General features: G+C 43.4%; 1 protein-coding gene across 21 annotated transcripts in view; it reads right to left on the bottom strand.

Moving 5' to 3' along the window:
* Synrg (synergin, gamma) overlaps positions 1-18,833 on the bottom strand; it is an 81,600-nt gene extending 62,767 nt beyond the window's left edge. For 20 of the 21 annotated variants that reach the window (XM_087574680.1, XM_087574682.1, XM_087574681.1 and 17 more), the window contains exons 1-5: positions 18,715-18,833; positions 9,565-9,605; positions 4,578-4,696; positions 2,981-3,111; positions 78-183 (exon numbers count right to left, since the gene is read on the bottom strand). In XM_087574680.1, coding sequence (XP_087430806.1) covers positions 78-183; positions 2,981-3,111; positions 4,578-4,696; positions 9,565-9,605; positions 18,715-18,785 — 468 coding nt within the window. In that variant the 5' untranslated portion in view covers positions 18,786-18,833. The remainder of the gene's footprint in view (positions 1-77; positions 184-2,980; positions 3,112-4,577; positions 4,697-9,564; positions 9,606-18,714) is intronic. The other variant, NM_053419.2, reaches the window with a different exon arrangement.
* Positions 18,834-20,565: the final 1,732 nt, after the last annotated feature.

Here is a 20,565-nt window from a genome sequence, read left to right as displayed (position 1 = left end):
CCAGCTTGGGCTGGTGCCTGAGTGAGGAGGTATGCACAGGGCAAGTGTGCTCTGGGAGGAGACAGCGGGTGCATCACCTTGGGTTTCACGCTACTCAGAAGTCTGAGCTTTTGTTTTTGCTCTTCAAACTGACGTCGTTTTCTTTCTTCTTCTAAGAGCTTTTGTTGTTGTTCAAATCGTTTTCTGAAGAGAAAACAATTACATCAACATTCAGCTTCAAGAAGTAACAGCTACGTTCTCATTCACACTGACAGCTTCAGCAGGACCAACTTGCATTTCTACAATTATAATTTTTTTTAAAGATTTATTTATTATGTATAAGTACACTGTAGCTGTCTTAGACACACCAGAAGAGGGCATCTGATCTCATTACAGATGGTTGTGAGCCACCATGTGGTTGCTGGGATTTGAACTCAGGACCTCTGGAAGAGCAGTCAGTGCTCTTAACCCCCGAGCCATCTCTCCAGCCCTATAATTTTCACTCTTTATTATATGTAATTCTCTTATGACAATCTGTTTCTTCTATAAACTAGCTCTAAAATACTTTAAATGAATCTAGGGAATGATTCACTTAATTTACATTTATGCTTTTATATCTTACCTAATTTGCAAGGCAAAGAAAATATCCTTTTGTGGGAGGTAGAACTGGGTATGAAACCTGGGGCCTCTGCATGCCATACATCATCCTACCACTCCAAGTGTAAAGAGGGAAACCCACCCCTAGGTGGCGACGTGCCTTTGTCTCCTTCCTAAGGGTTAACCCAATAAGGCAAGGCCAGGGACCTTGGCTATGGGACAACCCCAGATGGTAGGCTCACTTTAAGAAAGAGCTCTCTAATTGGTCATCTAATGCCAAGTGGTCAGCTCTGAAATTTTATACACACACACACACACACACACACACACACACACACACACACACGAGTAACATGAGTAAAACTATATGGACTGAGTAGTTTGTACATAAGAGGCCATGAGGGGTTGGGGATTTAGCTCAGCGGTAGAGCACTTGCCTAGCAAGTGCAAGGTCCTGGGTTCGGTCCCCAGCTCCGGAAAAAAAAAAAAAAAAAAAAAAAAAAAGAGGCCATGAATTTGAGAGAGCAAGGGGTGGAGGGGAGGAAAGAGAAGGGGTGTGGTGTGTGTTATTTAAAAATATTGTTTAAATTACCAGTTAAAAAAAGATACCATTCCCACGGTGGTTTGAACAGTTATGGTCGCATAGACTCCTGTGTTTGAATGCTTGGCCATAAGGAGTGGCTCTATTACGTGGCCCTGTCGGAGGAAGCCACTTCTGTTGCTTTCAGATCAAGATGTACAACTCTCAGTTCCTTCTCTAACATCATGTCTGCCTGAACGCTGCCATGCTCCCTGCCATGATGATAATGGACTAAAGCTCTGACACTGTGAGCCGGCCCCGATGAAATGCCTTTCTTCATAACAGTTGCTGTGGTCCTGGTGTCTCTTCACAGTAACAAAACCCTAACTAAGAAAATTCCTTTCCTTCCTAGAATCCCCTCCTCCTGGTGCAGTCCCTTCGAGGTACCCACCTTTCTGAGGCCTGACTCAGGAAAATGTAATTATGTTTTTCTTCTCTTTTGTCTTTTCCTTCTAGCACTGGGCTTCCTCACTGTTTCTGAGGTTCCCTTGCCCAGCCACGCCGCTGCCTGCCACTGTGTGGCTGACCTCTGAGCCAGCTTATCGTCGCCCTTCCACACTTCCAGGCAGTGAGTTACAGCTTGCCTGCCCTTGAGTTTTTCTTTCAAACGCTAATACATTGTCCTTAAGCTTCTATTTCAATCTGTTTTTTATCCTTAAATTTTCCTTTGTGTCCATTCTTAAATTCTATTATCAGAAAGACTAAGAATCCCAAGAGGGGACCCTGATTCCCCAGGTACCATAAGATGGCTCTCCTGGGACTCCACAAGATCTCTAATATTTCTTTTCTGTTCTTTAATTCTTGAATTGTCAGAGAACATGAACCCCTTCCTGCACCCCCTAGACAGTATCACTGGAGGAAATGATCTTGGTGTACTGAGCACTTACAAAAACCAGGGAGGCAGATGAACATAAAATCGTGCTTTGTTCTGCATCTAACAAAGCAATCTGCAGGCTGGAGATAGCCCTGCGGTCCAGCCCTTGCCTAGCAGTTAGTACTGTACCATCAAACAGCAGCAGCAACAACAGTCGATTTAGGAAGCTGGATCTAGAGACAAAAACCTATGATCCCAGCATGGGAGAGGGCTGGGCACGAAGACTGCAAATTCATGGCCACACGGGCCTTATTCGTTACTCTGATTCCAGAAATCAAAACAAATAAACAAAAAGTTAAAAACCAACCAAACGGGGTTGGGGATTTAGCTCAGTGGTAGAGCGCTTGTCTAGCAAGTGCAAGGCCCTGGGTTCGGTCCCCAGCTCCGAAAAAAAGAAAGAAAGGAAAAAAAAAAAAAAAAAAAAAAACAACAACCAAACATACAGGAAATTTCCTTGGGAAGGAAGACAGTGTCTCCAGGAGCAAAAGCCATGCTCACAGGAGCAAAAGGGGACTGGGGGACAACCAGCTTTGTTGGTGTCTTTGTAACTTGGATTGACAAACTGCTTCATTTCTCTGGTTCTCTCCTCCCTCAGAGAGAAAACAAAAAATTTGAATCAAAGGACCTATAAGGGCTCTTTCCGAACCAGCGCAGTTTGGTCTTTTGTTTTGTTGTCTATTGTCCTACCTGGCTTTAAACTCACCCCCTCCCTCCTCAGCCCCCAGAGAGGTCAGACTTACAGGTCAGTGCCACAACATTTAGTTGACTCTACTCTTCTTACACAAGTATTCAAAGGGCCCTGTCTCCAAGTCAAACAGCAAACAAACCTAGTTCTAAAGTGGCCTTAAGACAATGTATCTCCTTCAACCTCACATTACAGAATACTTGATAATCTATGGAGTAGCTGTTACAACGTAACCCTGTTACCCCTGGACCCTGGGGTCTCTTACTGTTGCTCTTCCGCAAACTGCTTCTGCATGTCTGGAGTGTACTGTGGGGCTGCAGGACGCATGCCCAGAAAAGGTGGCTGACCCAGGAAAGGTACACCCGCTGCTGGCATTGGCCCCATTGGTATTCCTGCCTAGAAGAAACAGGAAACAGATTAAATAATACATGGATTTTCTTTTTAATTATTAAAAAAGTAACTTGCAAAACTACTTCCTAGTATTTTTATTAGTAAGATATATGATATAGTCTAGTGAAATACTGAAAAACAGTAGGCTGTACATTCCTATAGAGTCAGAGGACACCGCTGGGATAACCTCCTTCAGGACGTGTAGAAACATGTAGTTATACTACATGAAACAGGTATGCATAAGTGTTTTCCTAGCATCAGTGAAGACCCTGGTGGATAGCATTCATTCCACAGGTAATACCGAACTTGATTCCTAGTATTTATAAGATAATGAAGATTCTGGAGGGCAAGATAGTTCAGTGGTTAAGAGTTCTCGATTCCAAGTACCCACATGGTATCTTGTAAGCACCTGAAACTCCAGTTGTAGGAGATTAGATGGCCTCTTCTGACCTCAGCAGGCTCCAGGCACATGGGTAGTACATATACGCTCATACACATAAAATAAATAAAATCCAACAAAAGATATTTTGATGTTCATATCAGTCATAATAAACTTTACAGAAAATAACAGATCTAATCAATAATAAGATATATATCAATACAATAATATACCCTTAACTGACACATCTAGAAATAAGAATTCCTCAGCACAATATCCACTCACAAACTCTTTAGATCTAGAGTAACAATAACGGCCATTTTTTTTCTCAAATTGCTTAAACCTTCTGTGTCACTTTTTATAATTTTTAGTTCCCTATCAAGATTTTTCTACTTCAGCTTTTATTTCTTAGATCATAAAAAAATATTTCCAGAAAAAAAGAACACATAGCTTTACCACTACTCTGCTAATTCCAATAACTCACATTTATTCTTTTTACAGTAGTCACTGTGGTGGTCTGAATGAGAATGGCCCCCATAGGCTCACAGATTTGAATGCTTGGTCCACAGTGGGTGAAACACAGTGGGGGAAAGGGTTAGGAGGGTGGCCTTGTTGGAGGAGGTGTGAATGGGGCAGGCTTTGATGCTTCAAAATCCAGCCCCATTCCTAGGCGGTTCTTTTTCTTTGCCTCCCACTTGTAGATAGGATGTGACCTCTGCTCCAGTGCCCACCGGCCTGCACAGCTCCCTGCTGCCATATTCCCCACTGCGTGGTCATGGAATTGCCCTCTGAAATTATAAGCACCTGAGAAACTCTTTCTTTTATAAGTTGCCTTCATCATGGTGCCTTACCACAGCAATAGAAAAGTAACAAAGACAGTTCCCTAGCATATGTGAGCCTTTGAGTTTGAACTGTATGTAGCATTCAATCTACTTTGGAAGTCAAGACAAAGAGAATCCTTTGAAGCCAGATATAATAAAACTCGGTTAAAATGCAAACTATTGCTACAGACAACATCAAGACAGAGCTCTTGACATGCAGGTGCCTAGAAACAAGCAATAACTTTATGAACAATCAACTAGGAAGGAAGTACCTGCATTGCAATGGGTCCCTGGGACATCTGAGAGCTGTAATTCATTCCCATCATGCCTTGCATATTGGGCTGCATGACAGAGACCATAGGAAATCCTTGCTGCTGCATTGGAATCAGGCCTGTTGGAAAACACCAAGGCTTTATTGAAGTCAACATGTTCTAACGTATGTTTCCTTGAAACCGGAACAGCCAGAGGACTCAACTGAAAAGCTGTGTATTACAATGGAAAGAGCACGAGGTCCTGATAAGACAGAAGTGAGCAAAAATTCCATCATCTACTTAGCTATCTGATCCTGGGCAAGCTATAGGATTTCCTCTGTCAAATGAAAGTAATATTGGTTCTGCAGAGCTTGGATGTGGATAGGAAATGAATAGCATGGCCTAAGTATGGTTCTTAGTCTTCATCACGGGCCCCACTGATTCTGCCCGCTGGTATTCGTAAGCTTGTGCCATCTCCTCTCGTGTGCCTCTACGCCTTGGCTCCCAGGGCTGGTTGTTAGCTTCTCCTGCTTCCTTGGAACCTGAGCTGGGGGAAAGCACTGCTGCATCCTAGGAACAGCGGATCTTTCCACTCCGTAAGACCTCCAATGTCCGCAGTTCTGCCCGACAGCTTTACTACCCCTCGTAAGATGCTCTGAGCCAGAACCTCCAGCAAAGCCACACTCGAATTCCTGACTTGCAGGCACATAGCAGCACAACAAAGTGCTTATTTTGCAAAGTTTTGGGACTGCCTACTGTAGGACAGCAGATGATAACACTTAAGACCATGAACTCTGGGAGCCAAACGCATGGGTTACTCACTCTCTGTTGGGTAATCTGCTTGCTCCCTCTCTCTGTATGTCTGTGTGTGTCTCTGGGACCCTCTCCTTCCCCCAATCTAGAACTCATTATGTAGCCAGACTGGCCTCTAACTTCCTGAGAGCTGGGATTACATGTGTATACCACCATTCCTGGTTTTCTTCACTTTGTTCATTTCTCATCTGTAAAACTGTTTAATGCTTATTATGTCAAAGTAATGCTATTCTTCCTCCCCATCCTTACATGAACAGCCACTGCCATGCGAAGCGTATGTAATCTGAGGACAGGAAAACCATGGGGATGTCTCATGTACATCAGCATCTCCTAAATCTCTCCACTGAAATATTCCCAAGGGCAGACAAGAACGAAGAGCTCTTGGGGGTTCCTATAGTATAGGGGATAGCCCCTTATATCTTATGCACGACATGAGTGAGAACGTAGCTTAGACACAGTTGTGTTCGAATTTTGCCTTTTGTCACACCCTGCATCTCATTGACTCTGTCAGGCATGTGCATCCTGTGGGCTGCATGCAGCTGATCTGAGGATAAGCATGAATGCAGCCCAATATAAAAATCACCAGCTTACTTTACACCACAGAACACTGTAAAAACGTGATTGTGTGGTTCTCAAGTGTGGACAATAACACAATGCTGCAGGTAACAAGGAGTTTTGCTTCCTGGTTTACTTTTAGACAGGGTCTCACTGTATAGATTAGGCTGATTTCAAATCACAGAGATCTATCAGTCTGCCTTTGAGTGCTGGGTTAAGAGTGTGTACCATCAGGCCCAGCCCATTGTCTGTCTGTCCATCTGTCTGTCCTTTCTTTTTTCCTCCCTCCTTCCACCCCTCCTTTTTTTCTTCCCTCCCTCCCTCCCTCCCTCCCTCCCTCCCTCCCTCCCTCCCTCCCTCTCTTCCTTCACCAAATATTCAATTGAAAGTAGTAGAGAAGCTGTCATGGTGGAAACAACCTGTAATCCCAGCATTAGGTAGGTTAGGACAGGAGGTCAGAGGTCAGAGGCTATTTCAAAAAACAAGCATGTACTACACAGTAAAGGGAAAGAACAGTATAGCACATCTCTCTTGTTTTCAAGCTCTCCATGTTTCTTACTCCCTAATTTCAGAAGCACAAACATTTGCATTGAGAGGTAACAGCTGGTAGAGGCAGGCTACTCAATGACCCATTCAGTGCTTTGTTCAGATTCTCAAGGGTCTACTCCATGGCAGCCAGCATCCTAAGAGCACAGCAGTGAACAGACCCAGAGCCCCACACTATGGAAATCATGCTGTAGTTGGAGACAACAAACAATAAAAACAAAAAACCAAACCCTTACAGGTCAAGTTATGGTAAGAGCTGGGGCAAGACATGAAGCAGAATAATGGGAAGACAGGAGCTCGAGGAGGACACAGCACTTGCTCTTCCGTGGCGTGTTTTTGTGAGCAGGGCAGCACGAGCACAAGGGCCTGAAGGAAGGAAGGAAGGGAGGGAGGGAGGGAGGGAGGGAGGGAGGGAGGGAGGGAGGGAGTAAGGAAAGAAAGAAGGGAAGGAGAGAGGGAGGGAGCCAGCAACACAGACATCCAAAAAAGAGAATCTCGAAGGACACCAAAGGCAGAGACTGTGGTCTCATTGGTGACCAGAACAGGTTCAACGCAGCCTGTTTCTCTCTCATCTTTATATTCTAATGGTCATTCTACTTTTGAATGGGTAACTTAGGTATTTGGCGTAACATTTAAAGCATGAAAGTTTACGAAGTCAAAAGTAAGTTTTCTCTCCTTGTCTCTTGATCAAGTACACACACTACTGTGGGCAATACTGCTGCTGTAAATGTTTTTAGAAATGATTTGTGCTTCAAGTCTTCAAATGATGAAAAGTCCACTCTAAAATACGTTTTTAAAAACCCTCGTGTTGGACATGGTGGCACAAGCCTGTGATCCCAGCGTGCTGGAAGTATAGGCAGCAGGATCAGGAGTTCAAGGTCATCTTCAACTTCATAGTGAGTTCCAGAAAAGCCTGGGGCACATCTTAAAAATGAAACAAGAGTTGGTGAGGTGGCTCAGCGGGTAAGGGGCTTGCTGCCAAACCTGACAACCTAAGTTCAATTCCCAGAACCTTCATGGTGGAAGGAGAGAACCGACTTACACTCAACTCTCATTCTTACCTCTATACACTCACCCATCGCGGCACTGACACAGACACAAACTATATACATTTGTAAAAAGAAAAAATCACTAAAAAAACAATAACAATAAAATCCTCCAAAATGATGGTTAAGAGCACTTGCTGCTCTAGATAGAGGACCTAGGTTCAATTCCCAGCACCCACATGGTGACTTAAAACCACCAGTTCCTGTGATATGACAATTCTTCTGACCTTCATGGAGTCCAACTTTCATGTCAAACACAAATACACACACACACACACACACACACACACACACACACTAAATGTCTTTAAATTTTTCATTTAGAATTAAAAGTATCAGACAATCCTTGGATCTTTTTCTCGTTCATTTTCTGTGTTCCATATGTGGACTTTTACATCAAAGTGTTAAAAAATGCAAAGCAATGAACTACACATGACGGGAAACACAGTTTTGTAAGTACAGAATACCTTAGACCATTTGATGGAAATCCGGGACATCTGAGCACAGCTGCCTTAGGAAGCACACACATACTCATGCACGCCGTGAAAAGAATACAACTGACCCTTGGAAAGTTGGCCTGAAACTCAACCTCTCCCAGCGATGGAGACAAAGTCAGCGTGAACTACTTCTACCTGCGTGGAGGGCCCTATCTCTCATCTCTGCTGGGGACCCAGGAGTTTCTGTTTCCTCACTGAGTCTACCATAGCCAATCAGCACTGGTTTTGTGAGAAGGACCAATTTTCAAAGGCATCTAGAGGCCGAGGGGAGTAGAGCGGAAGGAAGTAGAACTGAAGAAAGGATCAAGACAAACGTCAGTAAATTCCTCCTTCCATTTTTGTTTATAGCAGAATGGACCAAAATTTTATCTCCCAACTCCAGCCATCAATAAGGTATGGCTAAAATTGAAACCAGTGAACTCCAGTCCTATAACCAAGAGATGGGAACTGAGACTCAACTCTTTTTTATTCTATCATCCATCCATCCATCCATCCATCCATCCATCCATCCATCCATCCATCCATCTCTATTGAGATAGAGTCTTGCTATGTGGTCCAGGCTGGCTCAAACTTACAACCCTGCCTCAGCCTCCCAAATGCATATGCCACCATAGCTGGCTGAGACACAAATATTGTTCTTTCTTGAGACAGGGTCTTACAATGTAGCCTGGCCTGCAGACCAGCCTCAAACATAAAAATCTGCCTGCCTCTGCTTCCCCAGTCCTGGGATTAAAGGTATTACCACTGGCTTAAGACTTAGCTACTTTTAAATCAGAATATGAGATCTCCTTTTTGTACATCATTATTAATAATAAGAACATACAGAAAGAAACATGCATGAAACACTAAAGAGACTCATTTATTCATTCAACCAGTATCTACATAGAATCTATCATACATGCAGGCAGGGTGCTGGACACACTGGAGAGGACAAGACACAGCTCCTGCCCTATGGCACAGAGAAGGTGGAAGAAGATAAGAGAATTGCAGCTTGTTACAATGTTATCACTTGTTCTTAATTTTTCTTCATCTCTGAGGTTAAATAATAACCTACTAATATAGCAGATGAGTAAGTTTGGGAGGCATGAAGAATGATCCTTTCACTCTCCAAACTAAACATTTAAAAAAAGAATTCTCTATTATTACTATTGTTGTTGCTGTTGTTTTGCTTTTCAAGGCAGGGTTCTCTATGTAGTCCTGGCTGTCCTGGAACTTGTTTTGTAGATCAGGCTGGCCTCCAACTTACTGAGCTCTGCATGCCTCTGCCTCCCAAGTGCTGGGATTAAAGGTGGGTGCCACAGCCTGGCTTTAAAGGAAATTTTAAGAGAAAGTAACATACAGAGTTAAAACTTATAGGGAATTTTACTTTATTGGGTAGCAATATAACTTATTTTTAACTTTTACCCATTTAATTCTAAGTTAGGAAACTGGAAATCAACCTCAATTTGGAGGCTGAGGATGTGGCTTATGGGCAGAGTGCTTCCCTAGCATGTATGAGCCTAGCCCTGGGTGCCATCCCATTACTGACAAAGAAATGTAGCTTTCACATACCTTGAGGGGGTCTCATGCCACCTGCGACAGGAAACATGAAGCTGAAAGCAGAATACAAATACATCAGTGTAAGACTGCAAACAAAGTCTGACTCTTACACAAATGAAAGAATCAGGCGGTGCCTGGCATCAGTTCAGTAGTACAGCGATGACTTATTAATATATTAAAAATGTACATCTGTGTTTGCCTGCACGTTTGCTTGTGCACTGCATCATGCCTAGTGCCAATGGAGGCATTGGATCCCTCAGAACTAGAGTTTCAAATGCTTGTGAGTTGCCATGTGGGTGCTGGGAACTAAATCCAGGTCCTTTGCAAGAACAACAAATGTTCTTAACTACTGAGCTATCTCTCTAGCCCCAGAATTAGAAATTTAATAAAGATTAAATTTCCTTACTATCTAATGTATTAGAATGCTAATGAGAAGGGAACTTTTAAAGGTGGGTGAGATAGAAAACAGAAGGCCCTGACACTAAGTCCTGCCTCTGTCACCTTGTGATCTCCCGGAACTCCAATTCCTCCATCCATGAAATGATGGAGAATTCCTGTCCGTTCAGGAAACAGTTAATGAGCATGTACTACACCGAAGACTGAAACAGCTGACCATCTTGAATGCACAGGTGCAGGCAAATCATTGCACCACAATGTACCAACTGCTTAAGCAAGGCCCAAATACTAAGAGCTCAGAAGAGAACAATTAATTTTTAGGTTATCTCTTGGGAGGATTTGTAGAAGTGCTTTTGAGCTAATTAAAGAAAAAAGAAGGGGGCTAGAGAGATGGCTCAGTGGTTAAGAGCACTGACTGTTCTTCCAGAGGTCCTGAGTTCAAATCCTAGCAACCACATGGTGGCTCACAACCATCTGTAACGAGATCTGATGTCCCCTTCTGATGTGTCTGCAGATAGCTACAGTGTACTTATATATAATAAATAAATCTTTAAAAAAAAAAGAAGAATGTACAATATTCAGTTGGCAAAAGTTCTGAAACCAGAGATGCAGGACATTAATCAAAATGACTGTGATTACATATATGATTTAAAAACAACCAGATTGCCAGATTCAGTGGTAGGATATTACATGCAACAGGATACTAGTAGAGCATGTGCAAGACCTTGGGAAGGATCTATCTATCTATCTATCTATCTATCTATCTATCTATCTATCTATCTATCTATCTATCTATCTGGTGATGGTTCATGCTTTCGCTCCCAGCAATTGAGAGGCAGAGGCAGGTGGATCTCTGTGAGTTCAGAGGCAAGCCAAGGCTACAGTGAGACCTCATCTCACACACACATAAAATGTATACAGTCTATTTAAATAGAGTCTCATTCTATAGGCTAGCCTAGAACTATGTAGTCAGGGTTGCCTTGAGTCCCCCTGCCTCTGTCTCCTATGCTAGAACTAGAAGCCTGAGCCATCACTCCCAGCCACAGTCTTTAAAATGTTTACTCTTTTTGAATATTCTATGTCAGAAGCTGGTATGTGTGTGTTTGTGTGTATGTGTGTATGATTGAAAATGTTAAGCCCTGGGTCCTGCTAAGACTGAACCCCCAGTGAACTAGACTATGGGGGGAGGGCGGCAATGGGGGGAGGGTTGGGAGGGGAACACCCATAAGGAAGTGGAGGGGGGAGGGGGATGTTTGCCCGGAAACCGGGAAAGGGAATAACACTTGAAATGTATATAAGAAATACTCAAGTTAATAAAAAAAAAAAAGAAAATGTTACCATTTGAATAATTTCAAGCGTCTCATTCAGTGATATTGAGGATATTCACAGTGCTGAAACCATTACCACCACTCACTACCCACGTTCAGAACCTTCTCAGCCCCCACAGAAACTCTGATGCCATTAAGGTAAGCCACCACACCCCAGCTCGGTACTCTACTTTTTGTCATTCCTGAATTTGTCTATTCCAAGTCTACATATCAAATAGACCCAGGCTGTATCTGGATTATTTCACTCAGGCAAACTTGCTCAAGGTTCACTGTCGCAGGTATTAACATCTCAGTGCCCCAAACAACTCTGATTGACTGCGTAGTGTACTGTTTATCCTCCCATCTCTACACGGACACTTGGGTTCCTTCTGCCCTTTAGCTGATATGAACGACACTGCCAAGGCCACTGGTGTGCGAGTGACTAATCCCAGTTCTTTTATATATACCTGTGAAGGAGGTCATATGTAATTCTATGTGTACTTTTGAGAAACTGCCAGACTGTTTTTCATGGTGACTGCACCAATCCACATCCTTACCAGCAATGCACAAGACTCTGCTTTCACATCCCACACCACCTTTGTGTGTGTGTGATTGATGTATAGGTCTCCTGCCTGCACGTATGTCTGTGCCCTAAATGTACACCTGGTGCCCACAAAGGAAGAAGGAGTTGGATCCTCTAGAAAATTAGTTACAGATGATTGTGAGCCATTACATGGGTCCTGAGAATCAAACCTAGCACCTCTGGAAGTACTGCCAGTGCTCTCAACACAGAACCATCTGCCAGTCCCATATTTATATATGTATATGTATACATATGTGTATATGTACATACAATTATGTATGTGTATATATTATATATAATACACATATATAATTATATATTTTATATATATTATATATTTGACTTTAAAATTAGGTTTATCTAAAACTAACTAAAACATATAACATATATAACATATTATACATATTTATAATTTAATCTATATATAATGTTATACACACACACACACACACACACACAAATGGATGTGAAGTGGTATGCCACTGTGGCTTGGCTGTGACACCTCTGCCATCAGACATTTTGAGAAGAACAGCATGTCATAAAGCGTGCTTTGGGAGGTAACTTTAATGGCAGCATATGGGAAGACTTGGAGTAAGAAGAACTGGCCAAGAAAATACCACAATGTTCTTAATGAGATTTAAAAAGAGTGACAAACAAGTCAGGAGGGATGGGAAGGAAGTGGGCAGAAGATATGAAAAGGGAAGACTGGAGAGAACCCAGTAGCTGCCAGTAGGGTGGGGAGCAGTGGGAACGCAGAGATCATAGAGAATGCTGACTGGGACAATTGCAAGGACTGGGACGTTCTGTGCTGGCCGTAGGAGCCAGTGCACAACTTTTTAATGGGCATGGGAAAGGTTGCTGGAGACAAGACCTTGAAGAACAACCCAACAGGCAATTATAAATGTTACTCAAGTTGGGCATTGGGCATGGTAGAGCACAGCTACAGTCCCAGTGCTCACAAGCAGAGGCGGGTGTATCCCTGTGAGATCTCAAAGCAGCCTGGTCTATATAGTGAGTTCCAGGACAGCCGGGGCTATATAGAAAGACCCTGTGGAAAGGAAGGAAGGAAGGGAGGAAGGGAGGAAGGAAGGGAGGGAAAAAAAAATTCAAACCTGAGAGAAAGATCTGGAAAAATCCAGTGCTCCAGATAAATCTTTTAAATTAAGGTTAAAAACAACAAACCAGGGCTGGAGAGATGGCTCAGCGGTTAAGAGCACTGGCTGCGAGAACAGGACCCCCGTTGAAGGAATCAGAGAAAGGACTGGAAGAGCTTGAAGGGGCTCGAGACCCCCATATGAACAACAATGCCAAGCAACCAGAGCTTCCAGGGACTAAGCCACTACCCAAAAACTATACATGGACTGACCCTGGGCTCCAACCTCATAGGTAGCAATGAATATCCTAGTAAGAGCACCAGTGGAAGGGGAAGCCCTTGGTCCTGCCAAGGCTGAACCCCCAGTGAACGGGATTGTTGTGGGGAGGGAGGTAATGGGGGGAGGATGGGGAGGGGAACACCCATATAGAACGGGAAGGGGAGGGTTTAGGGGGATGTTTGCCCGGAAACCGGGAAAGGGAATAACAATTGAAATGTAAATAAGAAATACTTAAGTTAATAAAGATTTTAAAAAAAAAAAGCATAAAGAAAAAAGAGCACTGGCTGCACTTCCAGAGGTCCTGAGTTCAATTCCCAGCAACCACATGGTGGCTCACAACCATCTGTAATGAGCGCAGATGCCCTCTTCTGGTGTGTCTGTTATGTATGTGTACTCACATACATACATAAAACTTTAAAAAAAAAAAAAACCAACCAACCAACCATGGAATGCTTAATATAAGCAAGGAAGTTAGAGCATGTAGCAAGAGAACACCACAGGCAACTTTGGAGAGTCTCACCCTGGAAATCAACGGGAGAATGGCCGCTGAGAGGCAGGAGCAGCTCAGAACTCAGGACTGAGTTCAAGAAAGTGGCTGCCAATGTCTACCAGCACAGAAATGATTGTCAGAAGAAGATGAGGAAAAAAGTCACCGCCTTGAGGATGACGGTCTACCAGTGGGTGGTTTCAAGTGGCCAAGAGAACATAAACATGGCGTCCTTATTGATGGAAACACTGGGTTTTGAGGGAACAGGACTAACAAGTGAGAGGGATCTGGTTTGAGGAACTAGCCCTTTCGCTGAGACCAGAAAGGGGACAAATCAAGAAAGGGAGGAAGGCTTTTCTTTTTCAGATTATGTGTGGGGTGTTTGGCTGCATGTACAGCTACACACCATAAGCATGCAGTACCCATGAAGGCCAAAAGAGGGCGTGAGATCCTGTGGCACTTATAACTGCTTATAAGCCAACACGTGGGTCTAAGAATCAAACCCCAAGACCCCAGCAGAAACAGCCAGTCCTCTTAACCACTGAGCCATCTCTCCAACCCAAGAAAGGAACCCTCCTGGCTGGGAAAGTCTCTCAATTTCAGATTCAAAGATGCTCTTGAGAGGTTTTAGAGTAGGTTTCATGGGCACCAGGAACTGAATGTCAAATTCTAGAACTCTGGCTTTAAACAAAACAAGACGCAACAAAACAACAACAACAAAACTATACTCATCCTCACACTCACAGGAAAAAGCCTAAAAGAGCAACTTTAGATCCCTCTGTTCTACAGTGTTCTACAGTGTTCTACAGTGTTCTACAGTGTTCTACAGTGTTCTAGTGTTTTAGTGTTTTGTTCTGTTCCCTTTAAAGACAAAATGATCTAGCATTCTAATTGGACATCCATCTCGCTTTTGTGTGGAGGGGCTGCTCACTGGTGAATCCTGTGGCTGACAAGCAGGCCTAAAGAGTCAGCCCTTTTCTTAATGGTATACAAGAGGCAATAACAGTTGAGTAATGCATTAACTGGTTTGTCTATCTAAGACAAAACTTCTAGGCTCAATCCACCCTCCAGTTTTATCTCCTGATAGCAGGACTATAGATGTGTGCCACCATGCCGTCCACCTGATAAAATGTTCTGCATTCAAGGACAGCGCTGGTGATCATCTGTTTTAGAAGGCACCACTTACACACCACGACTGATAAGCTTGCCAAACCTGCCTTGAAGATTCAGGTCACCAGTATGGTGGAGTGGCTTGGTAAAACTTGGGAGTGAGTTCTATTCTTTTTTAGCCAGTTGTAGTCCCCTTACTATCCTACCTGTCTGCTCTTTCCCCTGTCAAGTGAGGACACAGAACCCAACATGTGTCAAGGTCCCAAATTAAGGCAACCACAGAGACAAAATGTAAGCTGTATTACAGGGCCGGGGGGATGGTTAGTAAGCTGCTCTTGTAAAGGACCTGAGTCCAGTTGCCAGCATCCGTATGGTGGCTTACAGCCACCCCTGCCTCTGTTTCCAGGCTATCTGTCACCCTCTCCTGAGGACATCAGGCATATGTGTGATACACACATTAGTCAAAACCCACCCAGACTAATAAATCTTAAATATGATTTAAAAATACCTGTCATAGATTTTTAAACTTGAGAAACTAAGCACACATAAGAACAAAGCAACCGTACTGAAAGATACGACCTATTCTAGTAAAAATTTAGCAACCCAAAGTTGCTTAGTGACCCCTGTGGTTTTAGTATGAAACATTTAGATAACCAGCACTAACATGTTTTTCTTTTCATTTGTGTTTCTGTGTGTGGACAGTCAAGGAGGCCAGAAGAGGGCATCATATGCCCTGGAGCTGGAGTTAAAGGCAGTTCTGGGAGGACAACTTGGGGGAGTCAGTTCTGTCCTTGTACTATAGGAGTCCCTGGCGTTGAATGCAGGTCATTGTGCTTGGCAGCATGCCCCACCCCCCACCCAGGCCCTGACAACTAATTCTTAGACTCGCTGGACAAGCAGCTAAGATGCTGATAAGACAGCTAAGCTTGAGGGAAGGTCGGGGATGGGGTGGGTGTGAACTAAGTGAGCTTCCAAGAATTTGACTTGAAGGGACAAATGCTAACTGAAATGCTGCCAAGTCTCAGGCCCGGAACTCTGCTTGTCACAAGCCTTTTAGTACTAACCTACATTTGCAACATGTTTTAATGTCTCATGCCTGGACTCCTAAATACAGTCTTCTCAATGGATCTCCTCAGCCTCGGGCTCTGGTTTCTGATACATATAATACAGATTCAGTGTAGATCCTGTCAGAAGATGCACGCCTGGGCTGAGAACAGTATGATCCCTCTGTGGGTCAGAGCTCTCCTGGTTTCCCCTCATGGCCTTTTGGGATTGAGCATACTTTCCCTTTCCTTTTTATCCCATGAAACTCTTCTCTCCATCCAATAGCAGACCATCCGGCACTGAGGATGTGTTCCTCCTATAGCATTTGCTAGCCCCCACCACTGCCCCAATCCCCTTATGACAATTTCAACTCCTTCTCCTCCCCCCGGTACAGCTGAAAATCAACTTCACTATTACACATTTATGTGGAGTTCACAAATACTTACATTTAAAAAGCATGCCAAGATAGGCAAGAAATAGCAGAGAATGGAGAGACAAAGAAGTAGCCATAGAGCTTGTAAGAGCAGGGCAGGGAAGCAGAGCGCTAAGGTTACTTTGTGAACCATCTGAGCACCCTGGTGTGTCTTGAATCTTCTGACCTGCTTACGGCAGTGGTTCTCAGCCTTCCTAATGCTGGGACCCTTTAAACAGTTCTTTGTGTAGGGGTGACCCCCAACCATAAAATTATTTCATTGCTACGTCATAACTGAAATTTTGCTACTGCTATGAACCATAATGTAAATAGCTAATGTGTGACCCCCTAAGAGTGGTCCAGACCCACAGGTTGGGAATTGTAGTATTAGAGCATCACGAATAATGATCAGTGTGCTGGAGTACACAAACCCCGCAATAGTGAGACTGAGGTAATCAGATCACAAATTTGAGGCTGCCCTAGGCTATCTGTTCAACTCTAGCCTGAGCTAAATTAATAAAAGACACTATCACAAAATAACATCCTCAAACAGTACTTTATACGTTTACATGTGTAGACATTACACAGGACTATAAGTGGGGTCACTAAAGATTCATCCCGATTGTTTTCAACTCTGTTGCTTTATTTGGTTAAAGGCAAATATTATTGTTTATAAGTCTCAAGCATTTACTCTAGGATAGTCCATTCAGTGTATCCGGCAAAAGCGGCTGTTTGCATATGGCTGCCTTTGGCTAACCTTTTAGGAAACTAAGTAGCTAAAAGAAAGTATTTAAGAGATAGTATCTAAGGCAGAAAGCAGGCCTCAGAATCAGTTCCAGCTGGTAATTTCTTTTCCCCACTGAAAGCTTAGAGAGTGTTGGCTTCTGTTTTTCTCCAATTATACTCTGCTACTTTGTTAACTTTCTTACAGATAACGTTAGCTCTTAGCATTGCTTTCCCCAAACTGAAATATTCCCGAGTATACAGTTTCTCACCCCAAGGAAGTATCTAATAAATGTAACACACCAAATACCCTGCAAAGAACCATTGTACCACTTTGTCTCCTGTATATTTGGTACCTGTTGGGAGTGCACACGTTATTGTCCTTGTTCTTTTCCCTAACACAGGATCTCAAGGTCTTCGAATTCCCCATCTTCCTGCCTCCATCTCCTCAGAGCTGGATTGCAGGCATGCACCAGCGCAGCTGATTAGACCAGTGACATTAAAATACTATAAACGAAACTGAGACATGCACTTCATTTTTCTATACCCTGGGTTCTTCCCCCCCCCCTTTTTTTTTATAAAGAAAAAATTTGCACCTAAAACATAAAATTCTTTGAAATTTTCTAGGACTAGTCCCACTATTAATCATACATTTGATATAGATTAATGCCATTTAGGAATGCCATTTTAGAAACTGTCATCATGTGTTATATATTCTGCAGGCAAAAGTGATTTCTAATGACCACTAAGAGGAGGAAGTAAAACATTTTAAGTTTAAAGTCAAAGACTGTAGAGGAAGCAGAAAACCGGCCACACACAGTTACTTTATTCAAGTGGCTGCTTTTTTTCTTCCGTGAATGAGTGAGTGAGTGAGTGTGTGTGTATATCAATCACATATGCACCTGTAAGAGGTGGTAACTTTAAAATCTTTTACACATTTGGAGTGTTAAGTGACTCCAAAATTAAACTATACATGAAAAAACCTGAAACTTTGCTTTCCAAAGATAACTTAGGATATTTAAAAATGTAAAGCTAATTTTATCTCGGAATGTGTGTGCTGTATGTTAACTAATTAAATACAAACTGAGTCATGATAGAAATGGGTGTAGACTTTCTGGAATCAAACATTTCGTTAAATGAAAATGAACTTAAGTTACAATGCCCCTTTACCATTCTGGATATAGGAGGCTCAGGCTAAAAATGATCTGAAATGTAACAAAGAGCAAGCAGACTTTTATTTTTAAAAGACAATAAAGTCTGGAAGCTTTTGTTTTAACAAGAGCATAACTACTCTTGGTCAGTGAATTTTCTTTGTTTCAAAATGACAGACAAATTTTAAGAGTTTTTATCTAGACGAGCTCTATCTCAAGACAATGACTAATTCAAAGGTCTTCAGATTTTTCCCATTTGTAAGTGAAGAAAAGAAAAGGACTTGACAGGGCGCTCCATGAGAAGAAAGACAATACTCTACACTCCTAAAACGGTTCCTCCGGCTTTGTCACAGCCTTCGCTCCAACACCATCTCGAGCCCAGCAAGCCTGGAAGGGACTCGCGAGTGCTCGAGGCCCCGCGGCAGGTGCGGCGGAGCCTGCACCCGAGCGCGCTCCCCGCGAGTCCCCAGGACGCTCGCGCTTCGCAACCGTCGCCCCTGCGCCCGGCCCCACCTGCCCATCCCGACGACCCACCAGCCCACTCCGCCGGTCCCGCGCCCCGCCCCGCCGACCCACCTGCCTGCCCCGCCGGGCCCTGTGCCCGCCCCCGCCGCGCCGCTGGCTCCGGCTCCCGGCCGCAGCGCCATCTTGCTCGGGGCCGCCACCGCGCCAGCAGCTGTCAGCCGAAGACAGGCACTTCCGGGGCAGACACCACCCCACCAAGTCCCGGCCGACGACGGGGCGGGGCTGCGCGCCCACGTGACTCACAGCCCTCGGGCACGAGCGGCGCAGCCCCGCCGCATGCTGCAGGAGTCATATCACTGCGGCTGGTGTAGTTACTTTGCAAATGTGGATCTTCATTAGTGCACACAGTAGGTCCTGATTAACCGGATGATGGAACACAGGTGCTCTTCTGCTGTTCCTTTACACAACTGGCGGATCCTAGACGGCCTTTATAGCTTTTTCCCTCGGCACTCTTGACTCTCTTCAGCATCCATCACAGGCACTGACAGTATTTTTTTTACTTAAGCCAACCAAAAGCACACATGAACTCAATACACACGAAGAGGATATCCTTCAAGATGCACTACTTTTGTGTCGTGAGACGCAACAAGCATAATTATACTGAGCCCACACAGGGTATTTTTCCTTTGACACCTCCACCCCTAATCAAGCTACCTGGAAGTAAAATGTGTTGAAAGTAAAGTTTGTCAAGCTCTGATAATGGATTTATCACAACCAGTCCCTGCCACTTCTTGCTTTACAGCTTTCGCTAAGAGACAATTATAACAGGTTATTAGTTTACTAGACCAGTCAGTTTTATGTGCATTTAGATCTCTGGTGTCCCTATGAGTTAGTACTGCTATTTTTGAAATGAGAAAAATCAATCTTTAAAGAAGTTCTTGTCATATGCTCAGATCTTGCAGCTGCAGTGTGTCCAGGCCAGTGTTGTCCCCAGAGTCCTTGGTCCTTTAACTAGGACCATACCCATTATTTGTAGATTTTTTTCTTGTTGTTTGGTCTTGTTTACTATTTCACTCTTCCTCTTCCCTGGTCAAAGCTAACATTTATGTAGGAGAGTCCTTACTGATATAGGAGTTTAAATCCATTACTGACCCTTTGACAAAACAAGCTGATACAAGTTTTGTAGCTACTTCATGGATTGGGTAGTTGCTCAGGAAAGAATGAAGAGAAAACAATGAAGTAGGGATTGTTAAAGTGATCTGTTAGCATCTCTATCTGCACCCTTCCAAGGACAGTTCCCATCGGAGTTCCATTCCGGCTCAGATGCTTTGAGATCACGGTCTCACACCACACAAATGTTTCTCTACTTCATCACTGCCATTAATTTCGAGAGTGGTGCTGTTAGTGGTGCCGTTCTAAAAGAAAAATAAACTAAATGCTTGTTGAAGGAATATCTGTTGTGAGTTTACAAAGCTTCAGACACAAAGATAGGAGGTACTTTTAGTCTTAAAACACAGGAAAAAAGCTGAAGGTCTAAAATGAAAGCATGCAGTTGACAAAAGTTTCAAATGTATACCTACTTCAGGATACACACGGACTCAGTTGTCTGCAAGAATAGGTTTTGCTCTCTGGAGCAATTTATTTAAATGAAGCCTGATTAAAAAAAAATCTTTGTCCCATCTATTCAAGACAGTCTTATGTTTGTACTCTCAGAAGTAAAGGGGCTGAAACAGGAGAACTGCTATGAGTTCTAGACCAGTCCAGAATACAGAGATCCCTTTTCAAAACAAATAATATTAAAAAGGTCTCCTGTGCTGATTTTAGACTGAAGCATCAGCTGCCTAGAGTAAAGGAGAAGAGGCTTAATTCAGTTGCTGGCAGTCACCTATGTTGCAGTCCTATGGCAGCACCAAGCCTGAGCAATTCTAGGCTCCAGTCTTAAGTGCTTCAACTTGTACCAAA

This window comes from Rattus norvegicus, chromosome 10, assembly GCF_021556685.1.
Source record: "Rattus norvegicus strain SHRSP/BbbUtx chromosome 10, alternate assembly SHRSP_T2T, whole genome shotgun sequence".
Classification (NCBI taxonomy): Eukaryota; Metazoa; Chordata; class Mammalia; order Rodentia; family Muridae; genus Rattus; species Rattus norvegicus.
This window is presented reverse-complemented; position numbering and strand designations above follow the sequence as displayed.